A 24,666-nucleotide genomic window follows, 5' to 3' on the forward strand; every position below is an offset into this window, starting at 1 on the left:
GCAAAAGGAGGGGTCTTTTCATGGTCTCCCCTTGTTGGGAGCTTAGGTGGTTCTGCAGATAGGATGTAATTTTTCCTCAGTCCAGGCCAAGTGAATTGCCTCCGCATGCCCTTTCTCCCTCCTACCAGGCAGGTTGGAAGAGGGTAGCTCCACTGGGTAAGAAGCAGCCCAGTTTGCATAGGATTTCACTTCAGGCAGGAAAAAGAGGCAGCAGATTGGAAAAGAGAACAGGAGAGGATTAGCCACTTGAAACACTTTCAGAGCATTGGAGTCCATTTTTGCTCCTACTGCTGAAGCAGGATAAGGCAAACTGCCAAAGGGGAAATAAATAGCATAGTTTACCTTGCTCACCTTCACAGAGAATCAAATCGTAAAATATATATATTTTTTAAAGGTGAGCTAGACTCAGAGTGAACTGTGTATTGTGAAACTATGCTTAGGAGGTTTGCAGCTGCCCCAGACAAAGGTTATAGCTATGTATCCAATATCATTCATGCTGGAAAGACTGAATAATGGGATAGGGATTTTATACCACCCTTAAAGAACTGGGAAAATATCCGGTTGTGACCAGCAGCAGTGCTGATCACCATGTCCTAATGCCAATGTTCCCAGATTCTGTTGCAGAGTGTTGTTTCCACCACCTTCTGCCCCCAGCAGCTGACTACGGAGTGATGAGAGGGACAGCAGCTCCAGCTGTGGAAGAACTGGCAGGTACTATGGGGCCTCAGCCCATCTCTTATTTATTTCTACTGATCTGCCCCGACCACCATATTATGAGGCCAGACAGTTCCTTAGTGGGCACCAGTCAAAATTTAACCTGATAGCTACATTTATCTTCAGTAGTGAAAATATCCCTGGTGGTCAGGGACTCAGTGATTCTAAGTGGGGGAGATTTTTATCTGAAGGAGTGGTCTCTTCACTCTATAGGCCCTTCACAGGCAGCCATGTCTAGCCAGATATTGTCAGCCCCCTCCTTCATAAAAACAACCATGATCTGTCATCTGACACCGTAGGTTCCCCCTGAATGCTTTCACAAGCAATGCTTACATGGGAAGACAGAATTCCAAGTATGGTTCCTCAACCTTTCTAAGGCGAGGAAGGGGGCACAGGGCTGTTGTATGATGGTTTTTGGATCAGATGATGCAGGTTCCTGGCCATCTTAGTGATATGATGGTAACTATATGAAAAGAAGCTATTTTTCTGACACAGAAAAAGTTCAAACTAACAAACCTGGATCCTGCCAGATGCTATAGAAAGAAATACAGGTCAAATGGCAAATTGAAGCAGCCCATGAAGTACAGGGGGAGAAAATACCTCTTTGCAAGTGTTTCCTAGAACAAGAAGTGCAGGGTCAGTAGCTGCTCGGTGGCCTCAGAACTATCTCCAGGTCTCCCACCAGCCCTTTCCAGAGTTAGAACATTCCTACGCAAAGGCTGTGGAGCGATTAAAAATTAAGCATGCGATTAATCATGCTGTAAAACAATACCATCAAATATTTGTTCATGTTTTCTACATTTTCAAATATATTGATTTGTTGTAACACAGAATACAAAGTGTACAGTGCTCATTTTATATTTTTATTACAAATTTGCACTGTAAATAAAGGAAAAGAGAGTATTTTTCAGTTCACCTAATGCAAGTACTGTAGTGCAGTCTCTTTACCATGAACTTACAATTGTAGAATTGTGTATAGTTTAAAAAAAAAAAGTGCACTCAGTGTAAAACTTTAGAGTCTATATGTCCACTGAGCCTTGCTTCTTGTTTAGCCAACTTCTCAAACAAGTTTGTTTATGTTTGTGGGAAATATTACCTCCATCTTGTTTAAAATGTCACCTGAATGAGTGAGAACAGGCATTTGCATGGCACTGTTGTAGTTGGCCTCATGAGATATTTGTGCCAGATGCATTAAAGATTCATGTGTTCCTTCATGCTTCAGCTACCCTTCCAGGGGACATGCATCCACTGCTGATGACTGGTTCTGCTCGATAACTATCCAAAGCAGTGTGGACTGACAGTGACATTATATGATTAAAATACGACGATGTAGATAGATCATTGTTGCTACCACTGTTACATAATTGCAACAAAAATATGGCATGTAAGTTGTCTATGGAAAAGTTATGATTTGTTGAATGATTGCTACTTGCATGTATTCATCATTTTTTTTTAAATCTGAAGTTATGATTATAAACTACCTGTATTTCAAATGTTTGCTCCTGTGGTAACACTTACAAGATATTAAGCCAGCACATTGTGAATGAAGTATCCAAGGTGATAGCTCATCAACTAACACAGTGGACCTGGAAGAAGCTTATATACATCTAATGTACTTCCTGAATATGTTCTTTACTAGAGTATGGGTAATGGCCTCCGTTCTGACTAAGTGAAGCAACCATGGACATGTGGTTTACCCATCTCACTCCAAACTCCATCTGTTATCTTTTTAATTTTCCACAAACTAGCTTGACTTAGTGTAAACATGGTCATAGTTGCAAAAAGACTATACTGGCTCATTGAGGGGGTTTTATTATGTTGGTGGAGCAGTGGAGTTACATCAGCAGGAGCATTTCAATGTGTACACTGCCACTGTTGTGTCAACAAAACTGAACTGTAGACAAGGCCTAAGTTAGGGTTTGGCAGTCTGTAGTGCTTCATCATGTAAGTTGTAATAATCTGTACCCCTGGATGTGTAATGTTGGTATTGGTTGTACTAAAATATGTATGTTGGTCAGATACGTCCACTTTATCAAATGGGTCAGGTCATAAATACCCTGGCATCAATGTTTGTTACATGCAAATTTTATTAGAAATTATTTTTGTCTTTTTCCCAGATCAGTGCTTAAAGCTAGTGACTAGTATTCCTAGTTCATTGCAGGCCTGTATGAGAAACATGTCTATGAGAGAACAATTATCAGTTCATAGCTACTTAAGAATGATCAGTTACCCAAAGTTTAAGCTATGGAACAAGGGTTATGGTGTTTTTTTAAGAGTGTGAACTTTTAGCATTCTGTCTAAGTCTTATGTCAACACAGTCCCTTTTTATCATCTAAAAGGGATTGTGCCTCAGTCCTTGTTTCCAAGGGATGGGAGACTAAATTCTTGTTGGGAGAAGCTTGCTTTTGCTAGTGAGTATGAGCTTGTTTAGAGTTAAAAGCACTGTTGGATATCCCTTTAGTTAAGCAGAATTTCCAATATGTAGTTTTAGCATTTTTAGAAAAGTGATCTTACACATTTTTTTCATTCATCATCTGACCTCGCCTCAGTTACAGTTTAAATACTGCAGTGCTGGCAGACACTAGTGAAGATGCTACTTACAGTGCTTGGAGAGCTTCTCCCACAAATCCACCACCTGCCCAAGTGGTAGTAGCTACATAAGAGAGAACTTCTGATTGACGTACCACTGTCTACAGCTGAGGGCTTAGATCAGTGTAACTATTACTCAGGCATGTGAACTTAATACACCCCCTCAGTCACATATTTAAAGTTTTTAGTGTAGACCACAGCTTAGTTATCTGCACTTAGCTCAAATTGGCATCTCCTCTTGGATGCTTTGCCTCCACCAGTCAAAGGCCTGATGGGAAGGGGTCAGAGACAGCATTTATATTTGTGCAGTGTTGGTATGGCTAACAACAGGGCTTGGCTCATTTGTGTTCTACTGAATTTCTACCCTTACCAGTCAAAAAATTGCCCATAATGACCCAACTTAAGCTTCAGGCATAAGCTGGCCAGATGATACTTTTAGAAGCACAGCATTCATAAGAAGGTAAGAATTGTATTGGTTTTTAGGGTAGCTGCTAACAATAAACAGTGTTGTTCACCTGTTGAATATCCTTTATATTGCTAAAAAAATCAAAACACAACTAAAATAAACCCTCATCTTTTTTGTTTATAAAAAAAATTTTATTTAGCAGACTTTAGGGATTCTATCAGTGTATACAGCATTAATATAGCATATACACTACAGCGTGTACAGCATTCCAGGCATGATGCAGTGTTTGATAACACACAGAAGTAGGGAAAAAAACAAAATATTAGTGTGAGCCGATTGCATACCAGTGGCAGCATGTTTAGGGTTTTTTGAGCTTAAAGGGTGCATGCCACTGCTCTGATTACAGTTGGAATTAGGAAGGCAGACCCAAAGAAGGCAAGTACATGGTGCCTTGCTCTAGCAGTAGACTTTTAACTGTGGCAGTTGCAGCTTAGTGTGATGCAGCTGTTTGTTTACTAGAAAGCAGTTCACCTCCAAGCTTTTTCCTCCTCAATTTATGTATTTAAAAAAAAAAAAAACTCTTCAGATTTAGCTCTATTTGCCTCACTGTACTCTTCCTTCCCCCTGTGCAGTTTTGGTGAATACTTTAACATACACAGTTCACTATTACAGAGTAAAATGATATAGCATGGAATTTAATGGCAAGGATTCCACGAAGTGCAGCCAGCGTGTGGCCAAGCTGGTTCTATTTAAAACAGTGTTTGTGGAAAGCAATTTCTATGACCTGTGTTTATTTTGAGAATGCAACCCCCTAACTACCCCTGCTGATGTGTAGGGATTTTACCTATGGCACTACTGAATAACTCTGCCCAAGTTGCCATGTGCTGCAGAGACCAAGGGCTTTAGGGGAGGTGTACTTTTATAGCAGAACAGGTCACTTGTGAATCCCTCACCAATACTACTAAGGCATGGGCCCAGAGCCAATAAACACCTGAGGGTTCTTTCAGGTATAGGGGGTGGAGGGGAAGAAGAGCTGTGTGTGTGTCTGCAAAGTCTTTTACACATGTTGGGAAGGTGAGCATATGTGTAAAAGAAACAAGCACTACAGGATTTGGGCGGGGGGGGGGGGGTGTGTGCACCATCTTTGGAAGGCAGGATCCATAGGAGGAAAGATAGGTGCTTTAAAAGAGTACATTTACTACATTACCTTCCATAATTAAAGTTCCCATAAAAGCTCCACTTTTCTTAGTGCAACTCACCCCTGAGCTAAAAAAATATTTACAGGATTTTACTCATTTATATATGGCTTCTTAATATTTTTATACAAAGCATCAGAAAGCAACAAAGCAAAATTGTGCATAAATTGTTCTCTGATGATAAAGTATGGCACTTTACAATACCGATCTGCCACTTTGCGTCTGTCTCTTCAGACCATGCTTTTTGTACATATCATGACAGTAATTTCACTTCAGGGCTTGGTCTGTGCATCAATAACCACCTTGACTCCCACTGAGTCCAACCACGTTCATGACTTTTATGAGCCCCAACTGTAAAAACAAACCAGGCCATTGCCAGTAAGAGAGAGTGCTTCTCTCCCCCCCCACCCCCTTTCCCCGCCCCTTGCTTTCTCTCTTTTTTTGGTCGTTTCAGATTATATTCTCTTGTTTTCACTTTGGAAGTGCAGTTCTTTGGTAACTATTAAAAGGAAATGAGCAAAGCAGCAAAAAAACACAACTGCAGGGAAGTACGTCCAGCCACTGGTATAAAAGGCAATCCAGACTGCCAGAGGAACAGAGCCTGTCCTGCTGACAAATTTTATCATCGAGAATTCAAACGAGGAGCAACCTGAGGAGAAAGTGGAATGGAAACAGATACTGTAAACATGAACAATTAGCCCATGAAGATACCAAAGTCTGGACTGGAATAGTGTTACCCTGTATGGGATGCAGAATAAGTATGAACTTGTCCTGATCTAACAAACTCAGCCAGATTCTGTAAATCAGAAAGCAAACGCACCAATTTGCCCATGCAGAAAGTCTGGCTGAGATTTAAGAAACCCTGACTCCCAAAAGTTTACCCCAGCAGTCTGGCACATCACTGGAGGAAGATTTGCTTTGCTTGTTCCATGTGGTAGAACCCAAGTCCACAAAGTTGTTTAATGGGCAAACGCTAGTGGACAGTCCCATAGGGTTGAAAATCATAAAATATTTTGGGATATAGCATAATATAGACATAAGAGCAAATGGGGGTCTTGAGGGGACTATGGAAGATGTCCATAGCTCAGAAAAGGGATGCGGGTTTCAGTGTCCTGGCCAAATTCCAACAAGTCTTCTGTTTTATGTGAATAAGTAACTTTCCTTTCACTTGCCCTCCTCAAACCCCTATCTGTAGGGCTGCTAGCTTAGATAGTTCCTAAGGTGGAACTATTTCCCTTCTAGGACTGATCTCTTGGCCAGTCTGAAACTGAGATGGAGACTTTGGAACTTTTCCCTTTTAGATTCAGTGTGTTTGGACTTATCTGTGACATGGTAGCACAGGGGAACAAATCTGGAGCAGTATGACAAGTGGTCTTGTTCAAGCAGCAATATGGCTATTTCAGTCCCAGAGAGGAGCTGAGATTGGGGTAAAGGACTGTTTCTTTCTTCTGCTCTAAAATCAACAGTTTCTAATGTGGGTTTGGAACAGATAAGGTGGAAATACTGAACTGCACCACTATAGCTAGAGACGCAACCTAGGCAAGTCTGAACAATTCCTGGTAATTGCAGGAAAAGAGGTGTGCAGCCCTCAAATGTCTCAGAATGGGAGAGAAGTTGGAATGCAAACGCTTCCTGCAGTGTGTCGAGAACTTGATGCACATCAAGGGTGCTATATAAAACAAAGATCATAATTTAAAACCCACTATTCTAAACACATTTAGATTAATTACTTTCCTTCTCAAGCTGTGCGAACTTTTACACCCGAAGACACTTACCACAGCAAGGTGGCCATTTTTGGCTTTGGCTATGAGCAGTTCAGATCCTGAAGTAAAGTCAATTATTCCTTCTTTGCCTTGCCCAGTTGTAAATTTTATGCTGAAAGAAACAGGAAGAGTCCTCGCATGGTACCTTAGCTAAGTCCCAACTTATTCATGAACAGTATAATTGTGGCTATTTTACTGGAAATAGTTGTCTCCGAGCACAGCAACACTTGGCTAATGCTACATCATTACAATGGAAATATTTCACAAAAAACAGTTACCTGCCTCTCATAACTGTTGATGTGTTGCTCATGTCCATTCCATGTCAGGTGTATATGCTCATCACATGCACTGGTGCCAGAAGTTTCCCCCCCAGTGGTATCTGGAGTCACGCATGTATGCGCTGGTATAAGACACTGCTGTGCCCCTCCCCTCAGGTCCTTCTTGCCGAAACTCCGACAGAGGGGAAGGAGAATACTCATGTCCATTCCATGACCCAACACATCTCAAAGAAAAACCAGGTGCCTACTTTTCATAACTGTTGTTCCAAGTAGGTGTGTGCATGATCGGCAGAAGGTTTTTCCCTAGCAGTACTCATCGGGTTGGCTGTGGAGCACCCAGGAGCGTATATAGGGCCCTGCTGACCTGCCACCTCTTCAGTTCCTTCTTGTCGGATTACGCTGACAGAGGGGAAGTGGGTGGGTTTTGGAATGGACATGAGCAACACATCTTGAAGAGCAATAGCTACAAAAGGCAGGTAAATATTTTTTCTTCTTAGAGTGACTGCTCAGGTCAGTTCCAAGTAGGTGACTCCCAAGCAGTCCCCAGGAGGAGGGGCCAGAGTTCAGACTTGTAGACTGAAGCACTGCTCTACCAAACATGGCACATCTCTAGCCTGCTGTCTGGTGGCATACTGCGACAAAATGATGTCCTGACTGGGGGCCTGCGCTAGGAAGAGGGCAGGAGTGACAGGAGGCACCCATCTCAGTCCTCCGGCCAGGGCCAGGGCTCAGCTAAGCAGCCTTCAAGCTCAAAGCCAAACTTTTGAAGGTGCGCCCAAGGATGGAGCACCAGTTCAATGCCTGTATCCTGCTCCTCCCTTTTTGAACCGTCTATCCCATTTCTACCACGCCTGGGCTCAAATAACCTCTGACCACTGGGTCCTGAGCTCAGTAGAATTGGGATATTCTCTCCAATGCCGTTCCCTCCGTCCCACCCACCCTCCCCATGGACAGGCCGAACCGGGACCAGATAGACTGGTCACGCTCAGGTTCTTGAATTCCTCCAGTGGTGGTTCGATCCACAAGCAGGCAGTGATCTAGGACAAATTCTCTGAGATGACACCAGGAAACCCTTCATTCTGTCAGCAACCACAATGAAAAGTTGAATAAACCTGCAGAAGGACTTGGTTCATTCAAAGTAGGCCAGGGCACATCTTATGTTCAAATACCTCTCCTCGTTGGAATTTTGTGGCTTTGGGAAGAACACTGGCAGGAAGATGACATGGAACTGCAATACCACCTTTGGCATGAAGGCTGGGTTGCGGAGCACTTGGACTTTGTCCTTGTAGAACACCGTAGAAGGGGGTTCTGAGGTCAGGGCCTTAATCTTGGAGATTCGTCTCGCCAAAGTGATGGCTACGTGGAAGGCGACCTTCCACAAAAGATATAAGAGAGCATGATGCAAGGGGCTTGAAGGCAGGACCAGTGAGCTTGGTGAAGACCAGGCTGAGATCCCATTAGGTAACCTGATCATGGACCTGCAGAAAGAGTCTTTCAAGGCATTTAAGGAATCTGATCATCCTTGCATGTAAGAAGAATGATCTACCTTGGACGTGAGAGTGGACAGCCGATATGGCTGCCAGGTGCACCTTGACTGATGAGTGCCAGACCTTGGTGCTTTAAATGGAGCCTGTATTCCAGAATGGATTGTAAAGAAGACTGAGCTGGAGAAAAGTTCCATTCAGATGCCCAGCAGGTGAACTTTTTCTGCTTATCTAGCTAAGTCACTCTGGTGGAGGAGTTTCTGTTTCGTAAGAGAACCTGCTGGGCCTGCATGGAGCAGGCCTCTTCCTTGAAGCTTAGCCATACAGCATCCATGCTGCCAGGTGCAGGGAGGCAAGGTTCGGATGCAGTAATTGCCTGTGGTCCCACAAGAACAAATCTGGGTGGTTGGCAAACATCCAAGAGGCTGCTACCGCTAAATCCATGAATGCTGGCAAGACCATGCCAGGGCTATCATAATGATTCGTGCTTTGTCCATCGTGATCTTCAGGAGGACTTGCTGATAAGTGGGATTGGTGGGAAGGTATACATTCTGCCCATGACAGAAGAAAGGCATCAGATAGTGAACCACTGTCAAGACCTGGCAGGAAGCTAAACTGGTGGCATTTTCTGTTTTGCCTCCATTTGAGGAGTTCCCCACCTCTGGAAGATGGTCCTGATGATCTCTGGGTGAGGGACCACTTATGGTGAGATAAGGATGACCTGTTGAGAGCAAGGTGTAAGGCTTCCAGATGGATAGCGTGTTGGATACGGAAGTCTCACAGGTGAAGGGTTTCTGGGCAGAGGGCCATTGACCGCACGCCCCCATGCTTGCTGACATAGAACATTGAAGCTGTGTTGTCTGTCAACGCTTGCACTATCTTGCCCAAGCACTAGGGAAGGAATATTTCACAAGCCAGACGGATGGCCCTGAGCTCTATTTAACAACAGCTCCTGTTGGGACCATAAGCCTTGAGTCCCGAGGGACCAAAATGGGCTCCCCACCCCAAGCCAAGGCATCTGACACCATAGCCCTTGGGGTTACAAACAGAACTCCTCTGGTTACATTGTGCGGGTTCAATCACCATGCAAAGGAGGTAAGTATTTGTGGTGGAATTGTGAGGACCTTGTCCAAGTGATGCCTGACTGGGGAGCAGATGCACATCAGCCACATTTGCAGTGGTCTGAGATGCAGTCTTGAATGCTGAACCACATAGGTGCATGCTGCTATGTGGCTTAGCAGTCTGAGGCATACCTGGGCTGTGGTGAGCGGATTGGTCGTGACTTGGGCAATCAGATCCGACATTGCTCAGAACCTGGCTTCCAGTAAGGCGGCTCTGGTGTGAGTAGAGTCAAAGACTTCTATAAACTCTGTCCTTTTCACCAGCACCAGTGTTGATTTTTGTTCATTTATTAACAGGCCCAGCGCTTGGCAGGTGGCTTGGACTACAGACCTGTGCTCTTGAGTAACCCTTGATGAGCCAATTGTCAAGGTACAGATAAATCTGAACACCCTGAGGTCAAATGAGAGCACTGCAAACTTGTAGTGCAGGGGTTCTCAAATTGGGGGTCAGGACCCCTCAGGGGGTCGCAAGGTTATTACGGGGGGGGGTCACAAGCTGTCAACCTCTACCCCAACCCCTGCTTTGCCTCCAGCATTTATAATGGTGTTAAATATACATAAAAGTATTTTTAATTCATAAGGGGGGGGGGTCGCACTCAGAGTCTTATGTCAAAAGGGGTCACTAGTACAAAAGTTGGAGAGTCACTGTGGTAGTGAATCTGCCCGACTATGAATCGTAGGAGCCTTCTGTTCCCATGGAAAATAGAAAAGTTCACATCCGTTAAGTTGAGACATACACATCTCCAGGATCCAGGGAGAGGATGATGGAGGCCGAAGAGCCCATGCAGAATATCAACTTCTTGAGATATTTGTTGAGACCTCGCAGGGCCAAGATTGGTCATAGACCCCCTTTGGCCTTCGGTATCAGAAAGTAGCAGGAGTAAAACCCTTTCCCTGCCGGTTCTTTTGAAACTTCCCATACAGCCCCCACCTACAGGAGGGTTTGCACCTCCTGGGCAAGAAATTGCTCCTAAGAAGGGTCCCTGAAGAGGGAAGGGGAAGGGTGGGACGAAGAAGGGTTGGAAAAAAATTGGAGGGTGTACCTCATTGCTATGGTGCTGAGCACACATTGATCCACCATTATAGTGGCCCAAGCAGGGAGGTAGGGCAACAGACCGTTTGAAAATAAAAGTGTGCTTGGCTCCTGGGTTGTAGACTGGGAGGTGGCCCTTGGGGGCACACACAAAATATCTGCTTATTTCCCAGTGTGTATTGGGTAGAGACTCACTGGGTGAGTGCGGCTAGTGCTTCTTTCAGTAGGGCTTTGACCTGGTCTGGCCTACAGATCTCTGAGGCTGCCGGATTTAAATCGCTTCCTTGCAGGCACAGGAGTATAAAGGCCCAGGGAGCATAATGTAGCCCTAGAGTCTTTCAGACCATGCAACCTGCTGTCCATCTGTTAAGTAAACAGGCTCAATCCATCAAAAGGGAGATCCAGAATGGACTGCTGAACCTCCGCAGAAAGGCCTGAGGACTGCAGTCACGATGCCCATCTCATTGAAATGGCAAACACCATTGTTCTGGCTATGGAGTTGGCTTTGTCAGAGGCCTCCTGGAGGGAAGCCCTCACCTCAGTCTTGCCCTCTTCATGTATGGCCAGAAACTCCTGCCTGGATTCCTGTGGCAATGAGTTCGCAAACTTGGCCATGGATTGCCACACATTGAAATCATACCTTCTGAACAGGACTTGGTGATGCGTTACACATAACTGGAGGCTGGCGGTTGAATAAACTTCTTTGCAGGAAAGATCGAGCCTCTGTGTGTCCTTATTTTTGGGGGTCGAACTGGGTTGACCTGACTATCTTGCTCATTGGCAGCAGACAACCAAGGAACTCAGGGAGGGGTGGAAATCAAGATACTCAAAGCTCTTAGCAAGGACATAGTATTTTCTCTCTGCATGCTTTGCAACGGGACAGGGAGGTTAGGGTTTGCCACAAGACCTTGACCAGTTTTACGACATCCTCGTGGACAGGCAGGGTGTCCCTAGATAGGGCCACTGCAGCCAAGATGTCAAACATGTCAGCTGGTTCTGACACTCCTGCTTCCAGTCCAAGATTAGTGGCCACATGCTTAAGTAGTTCTTGGTGTATCTTAAAATCATCCTGTGGCACCACATGTGATTGGCCCATCACTGCCTCATTGGGTGAGGAAGATGAGGCTAGAACTGGGGAAGGGACTGACTCTGCTTTCCTGGCTGGCGCAGCCTCATCCAAAGCTAGTGGAGGCTCCCGAGTACCCTGAAGCAATCCCTTGTCTGAGTCAGGTGGGAGACAGTTGCCGACTGTCCTTCTGATGCCCCAGGCACTGAGCATTGTACCTGGGACTCTGCAATGGGGGGAATCCCCCCCGAGTTCCAGAACTGCCAGGTGCAGGCCACTGGCTCTCGAGCCAGGTGCTTGTTGGCAGCCGCGGGGGAAAACCTGGTGGCATTGCAGAGTGTGCCTGGCTGCTGTGACTTCCTCATCCTTGGAGCCCAAGGAGGAAGGGTCTTTCCTCGGTAAGCAGGTCGATGCCATTGCTGCTTCCATTTCCCCACCATACCAGATGGTCCAGTGCTTCGCACTTGGGGAGCAGTATCGCAGCCACATGTCTGGCGATGGTGCTCGGGGGAATCAGCAACAGTATTCTGGAGATAGATGCCTCAAGCTTGGGGACTGGTGCCAGGGCTCCGGTGACAGAGTGGGACCGTGAGGACCGGCACTGTGGCTTCAGGGACTGGTGCCAAGTTTCTGGGTACTGATAGTATGCCTCGGGAAGCTGGCACTGATTCTCTGGTGATCGTCACCATGAGTCTGGGAACCAGTGCCGAGAGTCCAGAGATTGGTGCCAAGGACTTGGGTGGGTCTCTGAAGACTGGTAGCACAGCTCCCGAAACTGCTGGCGTGAGTGATACTGAGTGTTGCAGTGCAGGGGAGTGATGCTGTGACTATGGGGATTGTTGCAGTGCCCCTAGTGCTGGCTTTCCTCTAGAGAGGACACTCATCCCAAGGTGTTGGTGGCACGAGCACTCTCATCCTTATGTCCCACTCCTTCTTAGTGTATGGCCTGAATCCTTTTCAGATTCTACACCAGTCGTGCACGTTGGTCTCCCCCAGGCACTTCAAGCAGCTCTGGAGGGGATCGCTGATTGGTATGGGCTTCTTGCACTGCTCACACAGTTTGAAGTCCAGGGACATGGGGCACGCCCTGTTCCTAAGCTAAGTTCCTTCCAGCACTGTCACTGGCAGCAATTAGGAATTGAAGGGGCGGGGAGGAGGGCAAGGCTGACTGGCGGTGTTCCTTATACTGCTGCATATGCACACAACACCAGAGTGTGCTGGAGCTGGCCCTATGGATTCCGTGGGGGGGGGGGGTTTCCGGCACCAGTGCATGTGGCAAGCATACACACCTGACATGGAATGGACCTGAGCCAGCACTCCAACTGTGCTCCTTATTGTAGCTTATTTTACTTAGATGTATTTAGCTAGTATTACAGGCTGCATGTTACCACACTGACTCCTCACTCTGTCAGTGACATAAAAGGAATGATGTCATAGCTACCATGGCAGTCAGTACAGCTACAGTTGCATCATACAGCAGAGACAAGTGATCTGCTATTTCTGTGAGAAAGTCATTAGTAACATGCAGTTAGTTAATGAGGTTTTGAAGTCAATTATTTGTTTAGATTAACTAACTCTTTTCACTTCCCAACAAGGCTTGAACAGAGTACCCTGTTCAGAACAAAAAAGGAACTCACCTGCCTTGACTGACGTTGACATTATCAATTTTGTCAGCACTCATGGCAGTTTTGGTTAGTGTCTCAATGACATGATCACTTTGTAGTACAACATCTCCCTGAAAAAAAGCCATAAAAGATCTTTGTAATCACTAATTTTCAACATTTTATTTCAGTGTGTAAGAGCCCAGAATTATCCCCAAGGGCCTGCAGGATAGTCTGTCTTTGTATTTGTATGAGCTTCACTTGCTGGAGATCATAATATAAATCGCCTGATATGGACTTAAAACGCTTACTTCTGATGCTGTTAGTAATAAGGCCAAGACACAGAACCAATCCAAACTGCTGCGGCATCCATCAGGGAACCCATAGGCACCGACTCCATGGCAACCAAGCTCCCCCACCTCCTCCCTCTCCCCCCCACCCCGAGCGCACCACATCCCTGCTCCTGTCTGCCCCCCACCCCCACCCCCCAACGTGTCTGGCAGTGCTTAGGACTTTCCGGAAGGGAGTGGGAGGAGTGAGGATGTGATGTGCTCAGGGAAGGCAGCAGGAGTGGGGACTTGGGGATGGAGGATGGAATTCGGGCAGGGCGAGACGTGCAGGGGTGGGGCCAGAGGCAGGGGTCAAGCACCCATGGGGCAGAGGGGAAGTCGGCATCTATGAGGGAACCCATCTCCCTCGTGCAGGACAATGACAAAAAAAAAAACCAACCCAATTAGAAAGTGGTGCTAAATCAAAAGTAAGTTAGATCTAGGTACCACCCTGCATTCTATCTATATCTTCTCTCCAGCGCTTCTGAATACTCCCTCTCTCCTTCTCCCCGAAACTCAGGACCTGCAGCTCTTTCATACAGTTTGGGATGTTCAACACTTATGGTAGTGAGACAGTGAATGACACAGATGAGGTTCTACCTTCTGTTTGTTATCCTCACAGCGCACATGAAGCACAAACAAACTGTCACTCAAGCTGCTGACTGAGATTCCTGCAAAACAGAAATGCTGTTTGACTCCAACATATTTTGATGCGTAGACAGTCTGAATACTAGAGGTCCTTGTGAAGCCTGAACTGAGTACAAAGGACTCCATCAGTTTTCCAAGCATTTTAGAAATTTGTCATGTGTGTGACAAACAAGTTATATGGTGTCCCGATTGGAAGAGAACGAAACAGCCGCTTATTGTTCTGTCCCTATCTCCCAATAATCACTCAAACTACGGCTTGGCCCAAAATGTAAACATACATTAAATATAAAAATATATTAATGGCGTTGCTAAGTTGGAGAATATAAAACAAAAGTCAGGAAATGCCTAAGTTATCCCTGCGAATGAGGACTTCACTGAGGACATATGCCCCAGAGAATGTTACAAGAGAACAGACCTGCCATCCTCTCCTTGAGATGTAGATGAGAGGAGACTGAACCTACAGTCTTCCCTCTGAACACACCCTAGTGGGCCCACCCAGATAACCTGAAGTATGCAGAAATTCTATTGTACGTAGGTTTTTATACTGTTTTCATCACCATAGTATCTGAGCACCTTCCAGTTGTGCATTAACATCTCATGTATGATTCATTCTCTTCCAGGTATAGAACTGTGCAGTGTAGCATTTTGTTTTAAAAGGATTGGGGGGTGTTTGGTTTTTAATATATGATGGGTGTTAGAACTATTTCAGATTAAAATCTAAAATGCAAACATTTTGCAGCCTGAGATTAGGACATTCAAATTAAAATAACCTTTCACTGAAGCATGCTCAGCCCTGCAATAATAGGGTCTTGTGGGACCCAACCCCCTGAATTGGTGTTGCCCTTGAAAACTTTTTTCAAATGTTGACAACTATGTCCGCAGTAGAAGACTCTGTGAGATCAGGATTGGAGCAATGCAGTGGTGAATTCCTGAACTGGGTGAGAAGGGAGGAAAGGAGACTTGCAATAATGCTGCAGACTGCAGTGTCTGGGACTGTAGGGACTTTTGGAACTAAGAGTGGGAAGGGAGGTGGGAGTAAGTAGGTCTGAAGAGATTTCACAGACAAGGTAAAGTCAAGTGGTGACCACAGTACATCAGCCAAGGGCTGACCTGGGTACAAATTATTTCTGAGTAATAGTAGTTAGCATTTTTCTAGCATATCCTAACCAATAAAACTTTAAATGCCTGGAAAACTAAGCAATGTCCCAAAGAGCTGAGGGATTAACACTGCTCTGGCTGGCGTTTGGAGACCGTGACACTCCCATGTAGCAAGCGTATGTAGTTGATCAATTTTGGAATCATCCCAAAAATCACACTTGTACAAAAAATATTTACAGTGCACACTAGTAGGGGCTCCATTTTGGCAAATCCCAATTTTAAGGTATTAAAAGTTAAAAAGCTACTCTATTAACACGGTCTTCTTATGTACAGACATCTGGAGTCTTCGCTCCCACTTATAATCATTAAGTGAGCAAAAATCATGTGTCCTGCAATTGCCTTACCTGTCAGATTGGCATAGTCAATTCGTTGTTTGATTTTGGCTTCTTCAACAATGAAGATGGCATTCTGAGTGAGAAGTAGCTGCCGCACTCTTGCCTTGTATCCTTTCCGGTCATACTTGACCACGGGAACTGCATACTGAAACAAGTGTTATGATTTCCAAAAGTAACTTCTTGCCCTCCAATGCAGAAAGCACTGACAGGTCAGTTTATGGGAGTCAGAGAGACAAGGGTGGCGGTGGTGGTGAGGTAATACCTTGTATTGGACCAACGTCTGTTGGTGAGAGACAGAAATGCTTTTGAGCTTGTACACAGGTTGTCGTCTTCAGGTCTGGAATTTGATATCTTTCATTGTTATATATAATCCCAGGCCTGAAGATGAGCTCTAAGCTCAAAAATTTGACTCACCAACAGAAGTTGATCCAATAAAAGATATTACTTCACCCACCTTGCCTCTCTAATATCATGGGACCATCATGGCTATAACAACACTGCATACAGTTTACGGGGGTGGCAGACAAGCATTCTGGCTTCTATTTTCAGGCCTGCCTATGTGATTTAAGATGGTCCTAATCCATACCTCAATTTCTCCACCAAACAAGAAGATACCACCACCCAGTTCACAGTGGTGTTGAAAGGCCAAATTTGACTCATGGCTATAATGCATTTTGGCCTACTCTAGCCCCTTTCACCTACTGTATCATCTCCACCAGCAGGAAAACACTCTTTTCAATTCCAAAATCTACATAATCCAAATTTACACACACCTCAAAACTACAGTTTTTGCAGTTGGAACATTACCACCTCAGCACAGAGTTATCATCATAGATACTCCCTAATTGAATGTAGAATTCTTAATCCATTATGTCAGGAAATCCAGACACTTGGTAAAGAGTTCACTTCCACTGAATCATTGCAGAAGCTTCACAGTAATCACAGGACACAAAGTCTCACCTTGATTGTTTCATTTCCTAAAACCTGAAGGACTTTAGGGTTTATCTCTTCAGTGCCTAAAAGAGAAACCAAAGAGAAGGTCAGGAGTAACACTATGGCAGGAAGAGAAATGAGTAGAAAAAAGAGAGAGGAAAAAGTACAAAGTATTCCTTGTTCAGGTTTCTGAGTGCTACTCACCAAGTCGAGTGTTGATGAAGAGCCTGGGAACACTCTGAGGATAATTGTCCTTTTTACCCTTAAACATCTCACTTGCAACCACTTTCTGATCTAACTGCAGGGAGGAGAGAAAAACAAACAAACAAACAGACGTTTTCTGGATCTGTGTAACAGAGTAAAATTCTCTTTAAATATAGACCAATAGCTATCTCCAGAAGCTCCATAAAGGAGAGAGTTTTAGATTTCAATGCCAGAAGGAGCCGTTATGATTATATAGTATGACCTCCTGCATAATACAGGCCATAGAATTGCAAGAAGTACTGCCTGTAGTAAGCCTATAACTTCTGGTGGTGATGCAGCATATCTTTTAAAAAGACATCCAAGCTTGATAGAAAGCCTTCAAGTGAAGGAGAATACCGTATCCCTAAGTAAATTGTTCCAACAGTTAATTAAGCTTAATATTAAAACTATGTGCCTTATATCTAGGGAGAAATTATTTGGCTTCAGTTTATAGCCATTGGATCTTTTATGCCTTTGTCAGATTACAAAAATCCTCTGGTATTGGCAATTTTTCCCCATGCAGGTACAGTACTTATAGATGCTGATCAGGTCACCTCTTAACCTGCTCTTTGTTAAGCTAAACAGTTTGAGCTTCATTCTCTCATTGTAAGGTACATTTTCCAGACTTGAAGTAATTTATGCTCTTTTTATGAAATCCTTCTATTTTGTCCTCATCCTTTTTTAAGCTTGGCCACCAGAACTGAGCAGAGTATTCCAGTAATGATCCAGTTAATGTTGTATACAGTGATAACAAGAACTCCCTACTTCCGCTCAAAAGTCCCCTGCTTATATAGCTAAAGATAGCAAGTCTTCTCTTATCCAGTACATCACACTGTGAGCTCATGTTCAGCTGGTTATGCACTATGACACCTACGTGTCTTTCAGAGGCACTGCTTTCCTGGACAGTCCCCAGTCATATAAACATAACCCACATTTTTAGTTCTTAGATGCATGACCTTGCAAAGTAACAGCTTTTGCCATATAAGGACAAATAGAACATTACAAACTATTATTTGTACAGCACCCAACGGGTATGTGTACACGGCCATAAAAGATATGCAGCATGGCCACAGCTGGCCCAGGTTAGCTGACTTGGGCACGTGAGGCTCAGGCTGCAGAGCTAAAAATTGCATCATAGCCATTTTGGCTGGGGTTGGGGCCTGGGCTCTGAAACTCTGAGGGGGAAGGGTCTCTGAGCTCAGGCCCAAGCCTGACCGGTGACACTGCAATTTTTAGCCCTGCAGCCTGAAACTTGCAAGCCCAAATCAACTGACCCCAGGCTCTGTGACTCAGTAATACATATGTTTTGTTGCAGTGTGTGTATACCTGAAGTATACTAAATACTTTATAGATGGAAAAGATGAAAGGATCAGTCCTGAGGCATAGCCATTGCTAACTAGTTGGCAAAAAATCAGCATTCTGTTCAGCTTGCCAAGGCCCAAGTGGGAGATCTAGCACAGAACAAGGAACAAGAACAGTCACGCAGAGACTTTTAAATGATGTGGCAATAATTTAATGCAGGCAACAGCATTGTCAATAACCTAATTTTCCTGATGCCGCATTTTTGCTGCAAATTATTTAGAGGGCTAACTGTTAAAAACATTGTAGATAAGTCATGTTGCCTAACTCTCACAGTTCACATCTATAAGTAGAGCCCTATACATTCACAGTCCATTTTGGTCAATTTCATGGTCATAAATTTAATGATTTCAGCTATTTAAACCTGAAATGTCACAATATTGTCATTGTAGGGGTCCTGACCCACTAAGGAGTTGGGGGATCGCAAGGTTATTGGGGGGTGGGGGGTTGTGGTACTGCTACCCTGATGTCTACATTGCTGTTGGTGAGGGCACTGCCTTCAGAGCTAGGCAGCTGGAGAGTGGCAGCTGCTGAGTGGCAGCTGCTGGCATGGAGCCCAGCTCCAAAGGCAGAGCCTCTGTCAACGGCAGCGCTAAACTAAGGATGGCCTGGCATGGTGTTGCCACCCTTACTCCTGTGCTGCTGCTAGCAGAGGCACTGCCTTCAGGGCTGGCAACTGGCCAACAGCCACCACTCTCTGGCCACCCAGCTCTGAATGCAGTGCCAAAAGAAGGGTTGCAATTCCGCGACCCCCTTCCCTCCCCTCCCCTCAATAACCTTGTGACACCCCACCCCCCGCAACTCCCTTTTTGGTCAGGACCCCCAATTCGAGAAACACTGGTTTGCTCCGTGAATTCTGTATAGTACAGGGCAAAGGCAAATGACCAGATTTCACAGTCCGTGACGTGTTTTCCACGGCCGTGAATTTGGTAGGGTCCTATCTATAAGTCTCCAAGATAAAGATGCTTTTTTAAATAAAGAAAGCTACTGAGAACAATATTTTGAAGATCTGTGCAAACTGGCACAGCCATATCTACACTAACCAGCCATTCCCTGCACAATTCATTAGTCAGACGTTTTCAGAGATTTGTAGCCAGCAATTTTCGTCGCAGTCTCCTCCTCTAGGAATTTGCCTACCTGTCCTGTTTTACTAGGTGTGCTTAGCGTTTTAAGGACCTTTGTAAGGTATGTAACTAGAGCTATGTATATATAAACCAACTGTATTTAAATTAAAATATAACAGATATTTAGGAGATATTCTAGCAATGTCCCACATGTTTAATATATTTCTCATTATCTGCTTTCACAGAGCTATTGCATGCAGGAAATGGAATCTCATTGGTGGTTTATTATTCTCAATGACTCAATATATCAATATGAATTTACAGAGATCTTTTCATACAATCTGGAGAGCTGTTGGACTGGAATATTTCTCATTCACAAATCTGATTTGCATAGCTTTAGGAGTATTGTGGAAAGGGAAAATGACTAGCCTTGCTATTCTGCATCTTGTAAGATCATCACTCCTGAGTGGGGTGGGTGTGTGTGTATGTGTGTGTGTGTAAAAGAGAGGGTGAGAGTGTGTGTGTGAGAAAAAATACAGTGCTACCTATCTTACACACAGACACTTAGAAGAAAAGGAATGGCTCTTGTATCTCTACAGCTTCATCCATTTTCTCAAATCCATTCAAAATGATCCTATCATCTTCCCACTGAATTGTTTTGACTATATTATACCCCCCTCATCCTCTGGTCCCTTGTGCTTCCCTCCCCACGATGCTGGGGGACACTTGAGGATATTATGAATACTAATATTGTAAAATTGCAATGAGTTGTTCCAGATATGCCATGAAAGATATCTGCAAAAAGTGTTATAATTTGCCAGATATGATACTCTTATTTGTATGTTTATATCACCTTTGCATTATGAGTTATAGATATATCTGTCTGTCTGTATTCCAAACCTGTTCTATGCTCCTGGGTGACACCTGAAGACAGTTTGGCATCTGCAGCACTGCCTAGGCCTGCTTGATGGCCCATTAAGGACCATTAGCTATACAGCTGACCCACTGAGAGAAGGCAGATACATGTTATGACTCAGACAGACATGCCTGTGGACAGAATTCTAAGGTTTGAAGCCATGTGCTGGGCAGCTTGTGTTTGAAACAGAGGAAGCACAGGCCGCATGGCAAAAGGCTATAAAAGGTAGCTGCATCTTCTCCGTTTTGTCTTCAATCCTGTTTACCTTACCTCTGGAGGAACTTTGCTACAAACTGATGCTTTGAACAAAGGACTGAATGACCCATCCAAGCTGTGGATGTGATCCAGGGGGACTTTCAAGCCAGACTCACCAATACTGCTAGGAACTTGATATATGGACTTGGAAGTCATTATATGTATGTAACTGCTTTACCATTTAACATCTCTCTTCTTGTTCTTTCCCTTTTCTTTATAATAAACCTTTATTTTTGGACACTAAACTGGCTGGCAGTGTGGTATTTTGGGTAAGAGCCAAACCTATACTAACCTGGTTATGTGGCTGACCTTTTGGGGTCAGAAGAATGTTTTTGTATATAAGCAGAGTTTAAAGTAACTTCTCACTGTACTGGATCTAGGTACTGATTGAGAGACAGAACTGGAATACAGGGGACTGTGTGATTTCTTTTTTGCTTCTTGATAACCAGTGTGGGAGATCAGAAGCATAGTTTCATAAAATATGAGGGTTGGAAGGGACCTCAGGAGGTCATCTAGTCCAACCCCCTGCTCAAAGCAGGACCAATTCCCAACTAAATCATCCCAGCCACGGCTTTGTCAAGCTGGGCCTTAAAAACCTCTAAGAATGGAGATTCCACCACCTCCCTAGGGAACCCATTCCAGTGATTCACCACCCGCCTAGGAAAAAAGTTTCTACTAATATCCAACCTAAACCTCCCCCACTGCAACTTGAGACCATTACTCCTTGTTCGCTCATCAAGTACCACTGAGAATAGTCTAGATCCATCCTCTTTGGAACCCTCTTTCAGGTAGTTGAAAGCAGCTATCAAATCCCCCCTCATTCTTCTCTTCTGCAGACTAAACAATCCCAGTTCCCTCAGTTTCTCCTCGTAAGTCATGTGCTCCAGCCCCCTAATAATTTTTGTTGCCCTCCACTGGACTCTTTCCAATTTTTCCACATCCTTCTTGTAGTGTGGGGCCCAAAACTGGACACAGTACTCCAGGTGAGGCCTCACCAATGTCGAATAGAGGGGAATGATCACATCTCTCGATCTGCTGGCAATGCCCCTACTTATACAGCCCAAAATGCCGTTAGCCTTCTTGGTAACAAGGGCACACTGTTGACTCATATCCAGCTTCTTGCCCACTGTAACCCCTAGATCCTTTTCTGCAGAACTGCTTCCTAGCCATTTGGTCCCTAGTCTGTAACAGTGAATGGGATTCTTCCGTCCTAAGTGCAAGACTCTGCAGTTGTCCTTGTTGAACCTCATCAGGTTTCTTTTGGCCCAATCCTCTAATTTGTCTAGGTCCCTCTGTATGCTATCCCTACCCTCCAGCATTATCTACCACTCCTCCCAGTTTAGTGTCATCTGCAAACTTGCTGAGAGTGCAGTCCACGCCATCCTCCAGATCATTAATGAAGATATTGAACAAAACCGGCCCCAGGCCCGACCCTTGGGGAACTCCGCTTGAAACCGGCTGGCAGTGAGACATGGACCCGTTGATCTCTACCCGTTGAGCCCGACGATCTAGCCAACTTTCTATCCACCTTATAGTCCATTCATCCAGCCCATACTTCTTTAACTTGCTGGCAAAAACACTGTGGGAGACCATATCAAAAGGCTTTGCTAAATTCAAGGAACAATACATCCACTGCTTTCCCCTCATCCACAGACCCAGTTATCTCCTCACAGAAGGCAATTAGGTTAGTCAGGCATGACTTGCCCTTGGTGAATCCATGCTGACTATTCTTGATCACTTTCCTCTGCTCTAAGTGCTTCAGAATTGATTCCTTGAGGACCGGCTCCATGATTTTTCCAGGGACTGGGGTGAGACTGACTGGCCTGTAGTTCCCCGGATCCTCCTCCTTCCCTTTTTTTTTTTTTTTTTTTAAAAGATGGGCACTACATTTGCCTTTTTCCAGTCATACGGGACCTCCCCGGATCGCCATGAATTTTCAAAGATAATGGCCAATGGCTCTGCAATCACATCCGCCAACTCCTTTAGCACCCTCAGATGCTGCACATCCAGCCCCAAACTTGTGCTCGTCCAGTTTTTCTAAATAGTCCCGAACCACTTCTTTCTCCACAGAGAGCTGGTCACCTCCCCATACTGTGCTGCCCAGTTCAGCAGTCTGGGAGCTGACCTTGTTCGTGAAGACAGAGGCAAAAAAAGCATTGAGTACATTAGCTTCTTCCACATCCTCTGTCACTAGGTTGCCTCCATCATTCAATAAGGGGCCCAGACTTTCCTTGACTTTCTTCTTGTTGCTAACATACCTGAAGAAACCCTTCTTGTTACTCTTAACATCCCTTGATAGCTGCAACTCCAAATGTGATTTGGCCTTCCTGATTTCACTCCTGCATGCCTGAGCAATATTTTTATACTGCTCCCTGGTCATTTGTCCAATCTTCCACTTCTTGTAAGCTTCTTTTTTGCCTTTAAGACCAGCAAGGATTTCACTGTTAAGCCAAGCTGGACACCTTCATATTTACTATTCTTTCTACACATTGGGATGTTTTTTTTCTGCAACCTCAATATGGATTCTTTAAAATACAGCCAGCTCTCCTGGACTCCTTTCCCCCTCATGTTATTCTCCCAGGGGATCCTGCCCATCAGTTCCCTGAGGGAGTCAAAGTTTGCTTCTCTGAAGTCCAGGATCCGTATTCTGCTGCTCTCCTTTCTTCCTTGTGTCAGGATCCTGAACTTGATCATCTCCTGGTCACTGCCTCCCAGGTTCCCATCCACGTTTGCTTCCCCTACTAATTCTTCCTGGTTTGTGAGCAGCAGGTCTAGAAAAGCTCTGCCCCAGTTGGTTCCTCCAGCACTAGCACCAGGAAATTGTCCCCTACACATTCCTGGATTGTCTGTGCACCGCTGTATTGCTCTCCCAGCAGATATCAGGGTGATTAAAGTCTCCCATGAGAACCAGGGCCTGCGATCTAGTAACTTCTGCTAGTTGCCGGAAGAAAGCCTCGTCCACCTCATCCCTCTGGTCTGGTGGTCTATAGCAGACTCCCACCAAGACATCACCCTTGCTGCTCACACTTCTAAACTTAATCCAGAGACTCAGGTTTTTCTGCAGTTTCATACCGGAGATCTGAGCAGTCATACTGCTCTCTTACATACAATGCAACTCCCCCACCTTTTCTGCCCTGCCTGTCCTTCCTGAACAGTTTATATCCATCCCTGACAGTACTCCAAGTCATCTGAGTTATCCCACCAAGTCTCTGTTATTCCAATCACATCATAGTTCCTTGACTGTGCCAGGACTTCCAGTTCTCCCTGCTTGTTTCCCAAGCTTCTTGCATTTGTGTATAGGCACTTACGATAACTCGTTGATTGTCCCGCTTTCTCAGTCTGAGACAGGAGTCTCCACTCTTGCACTGTCCTGCTCGTGTTTCCTCCCGGTATACCATTTCCCCACTTACCTCAGGGCTTTGGCCTCCTTCCCCTGGTGAACCTAGTTTAAAGCCCTCCCCACCAGGTTAGCCAGCCTGCTTGTGAGATGCTCTTCCCGCTCTTCGTTAGGTGGAGCCCATCTCTCCCTAGCACTCCTCCTTCTTGGAACACCATCCCATGGTCAAAGAATCCAAATCCTTCTCTCTGACACCACCTGCATAGCCATTCGTTGACTTCCACAATTGGACGATGTCTACCCAGGCCTTTTCCCTGCACAGGTAGGATGGACGAGAACACCACTTGTGCCTCAAACTCCTTTATCCTTCTTCCCAGAGCCACGTAGTCTGCAGCGATCCACTCAAGGTCATTCTTGGCAGTATCATTGGTGCCCACATGGAGAAGCAGCAAGGGGTAGCAATCCGAGGGCCTGATGAGTCTCAGCAGTCTCTCAGTCATATCGTGAATCCTAGCTCCTCGCAAGCAGCAGACCTCTTGGTTTTCTCAGTCGGGGCAGCAGATAGATGACTCAGTCCCCCTAAGGAGGGAGTCCCCAACCACCACCACCCTCCTCCTTCTCTTGGGAGTGGTGGTCATGGAACCCCATTCCTAGGACAGTGCATCTCATGCCTTCCAATTGGTGGAGTCTCCTTCTGCTCCCTTCCCTCAGATGCATCATCTAGTCCACTCTCTGCATTAGTACCTGTGGAGAGAAAATGAAAACAGTTGCTCATCTGTATCTCCACTGCTGGTACATGGATGCTCCTCTTTCTTCTTCTGGAGGCAACATGCTGCCA

General features: G+C 45.1%; 1 protein-coding gene across 3 annotated transcripts in view; it reads right to left on the reverse strand.

Moving 5' to 3' along the window:
* Positions 1-3,364: 3,364 nt before the first annotated feature.
* MYO1C (myosin IC) overlaps positions 3,365-24,666 on the reverse strand; it is a 143,953-nt gene continuing 122,651 nt past the window's right edge. For all 3 annotated transcript variants that reach the window (XM_030536234.1, XM_030536236.1, XM_030536235.1), the window contains exons 26-32: positions 16,859-16,952; positions 16,682-16,737; positions 15,731-15,866; positions 14,181-14,251; positions 13,288-13,385; positions 6,681-6,780; positions 3,365-5,554 (exon numbers count right to left, since the gene is read on the reverse strand). In XM_030536234.1, coding sequence (XP_030392094.1) covers positions 5,528-5,554; positions 6,681-6,780; positions 13,288-13,385; positions 14,181-14,251; positions 15,731-15,866; positions 16,682-16,737; positions 16,859-16,952 — 582 coding nt within the window. In that variant the 3' untranslated portion in view covers positions 3,365-5,527. The remainder of the gene's footprint in view (positions 5,555-6,680; positions 6,781-13,287; positions 13,386-14,180; positions 14,252-15,730; positions 15,867-16,681; positions 16,738-16,858; positions 16,953-24,666) is intronic.

Source organism: Gopherus evgoodei, chromosome 17 (genome assembly GCF_007399415.2).
Source record: "Gopherus evgoodei ecotype Sinaloan lineage chromosome 17, rGopEvg1_v1.p, whole genome shotgun sequence".
Lineage (NCBI taxonomy): Eukaryota > Metazoa > Chordata > Testudines > Testudinidae > Gopherus > Gopherus evgoodei.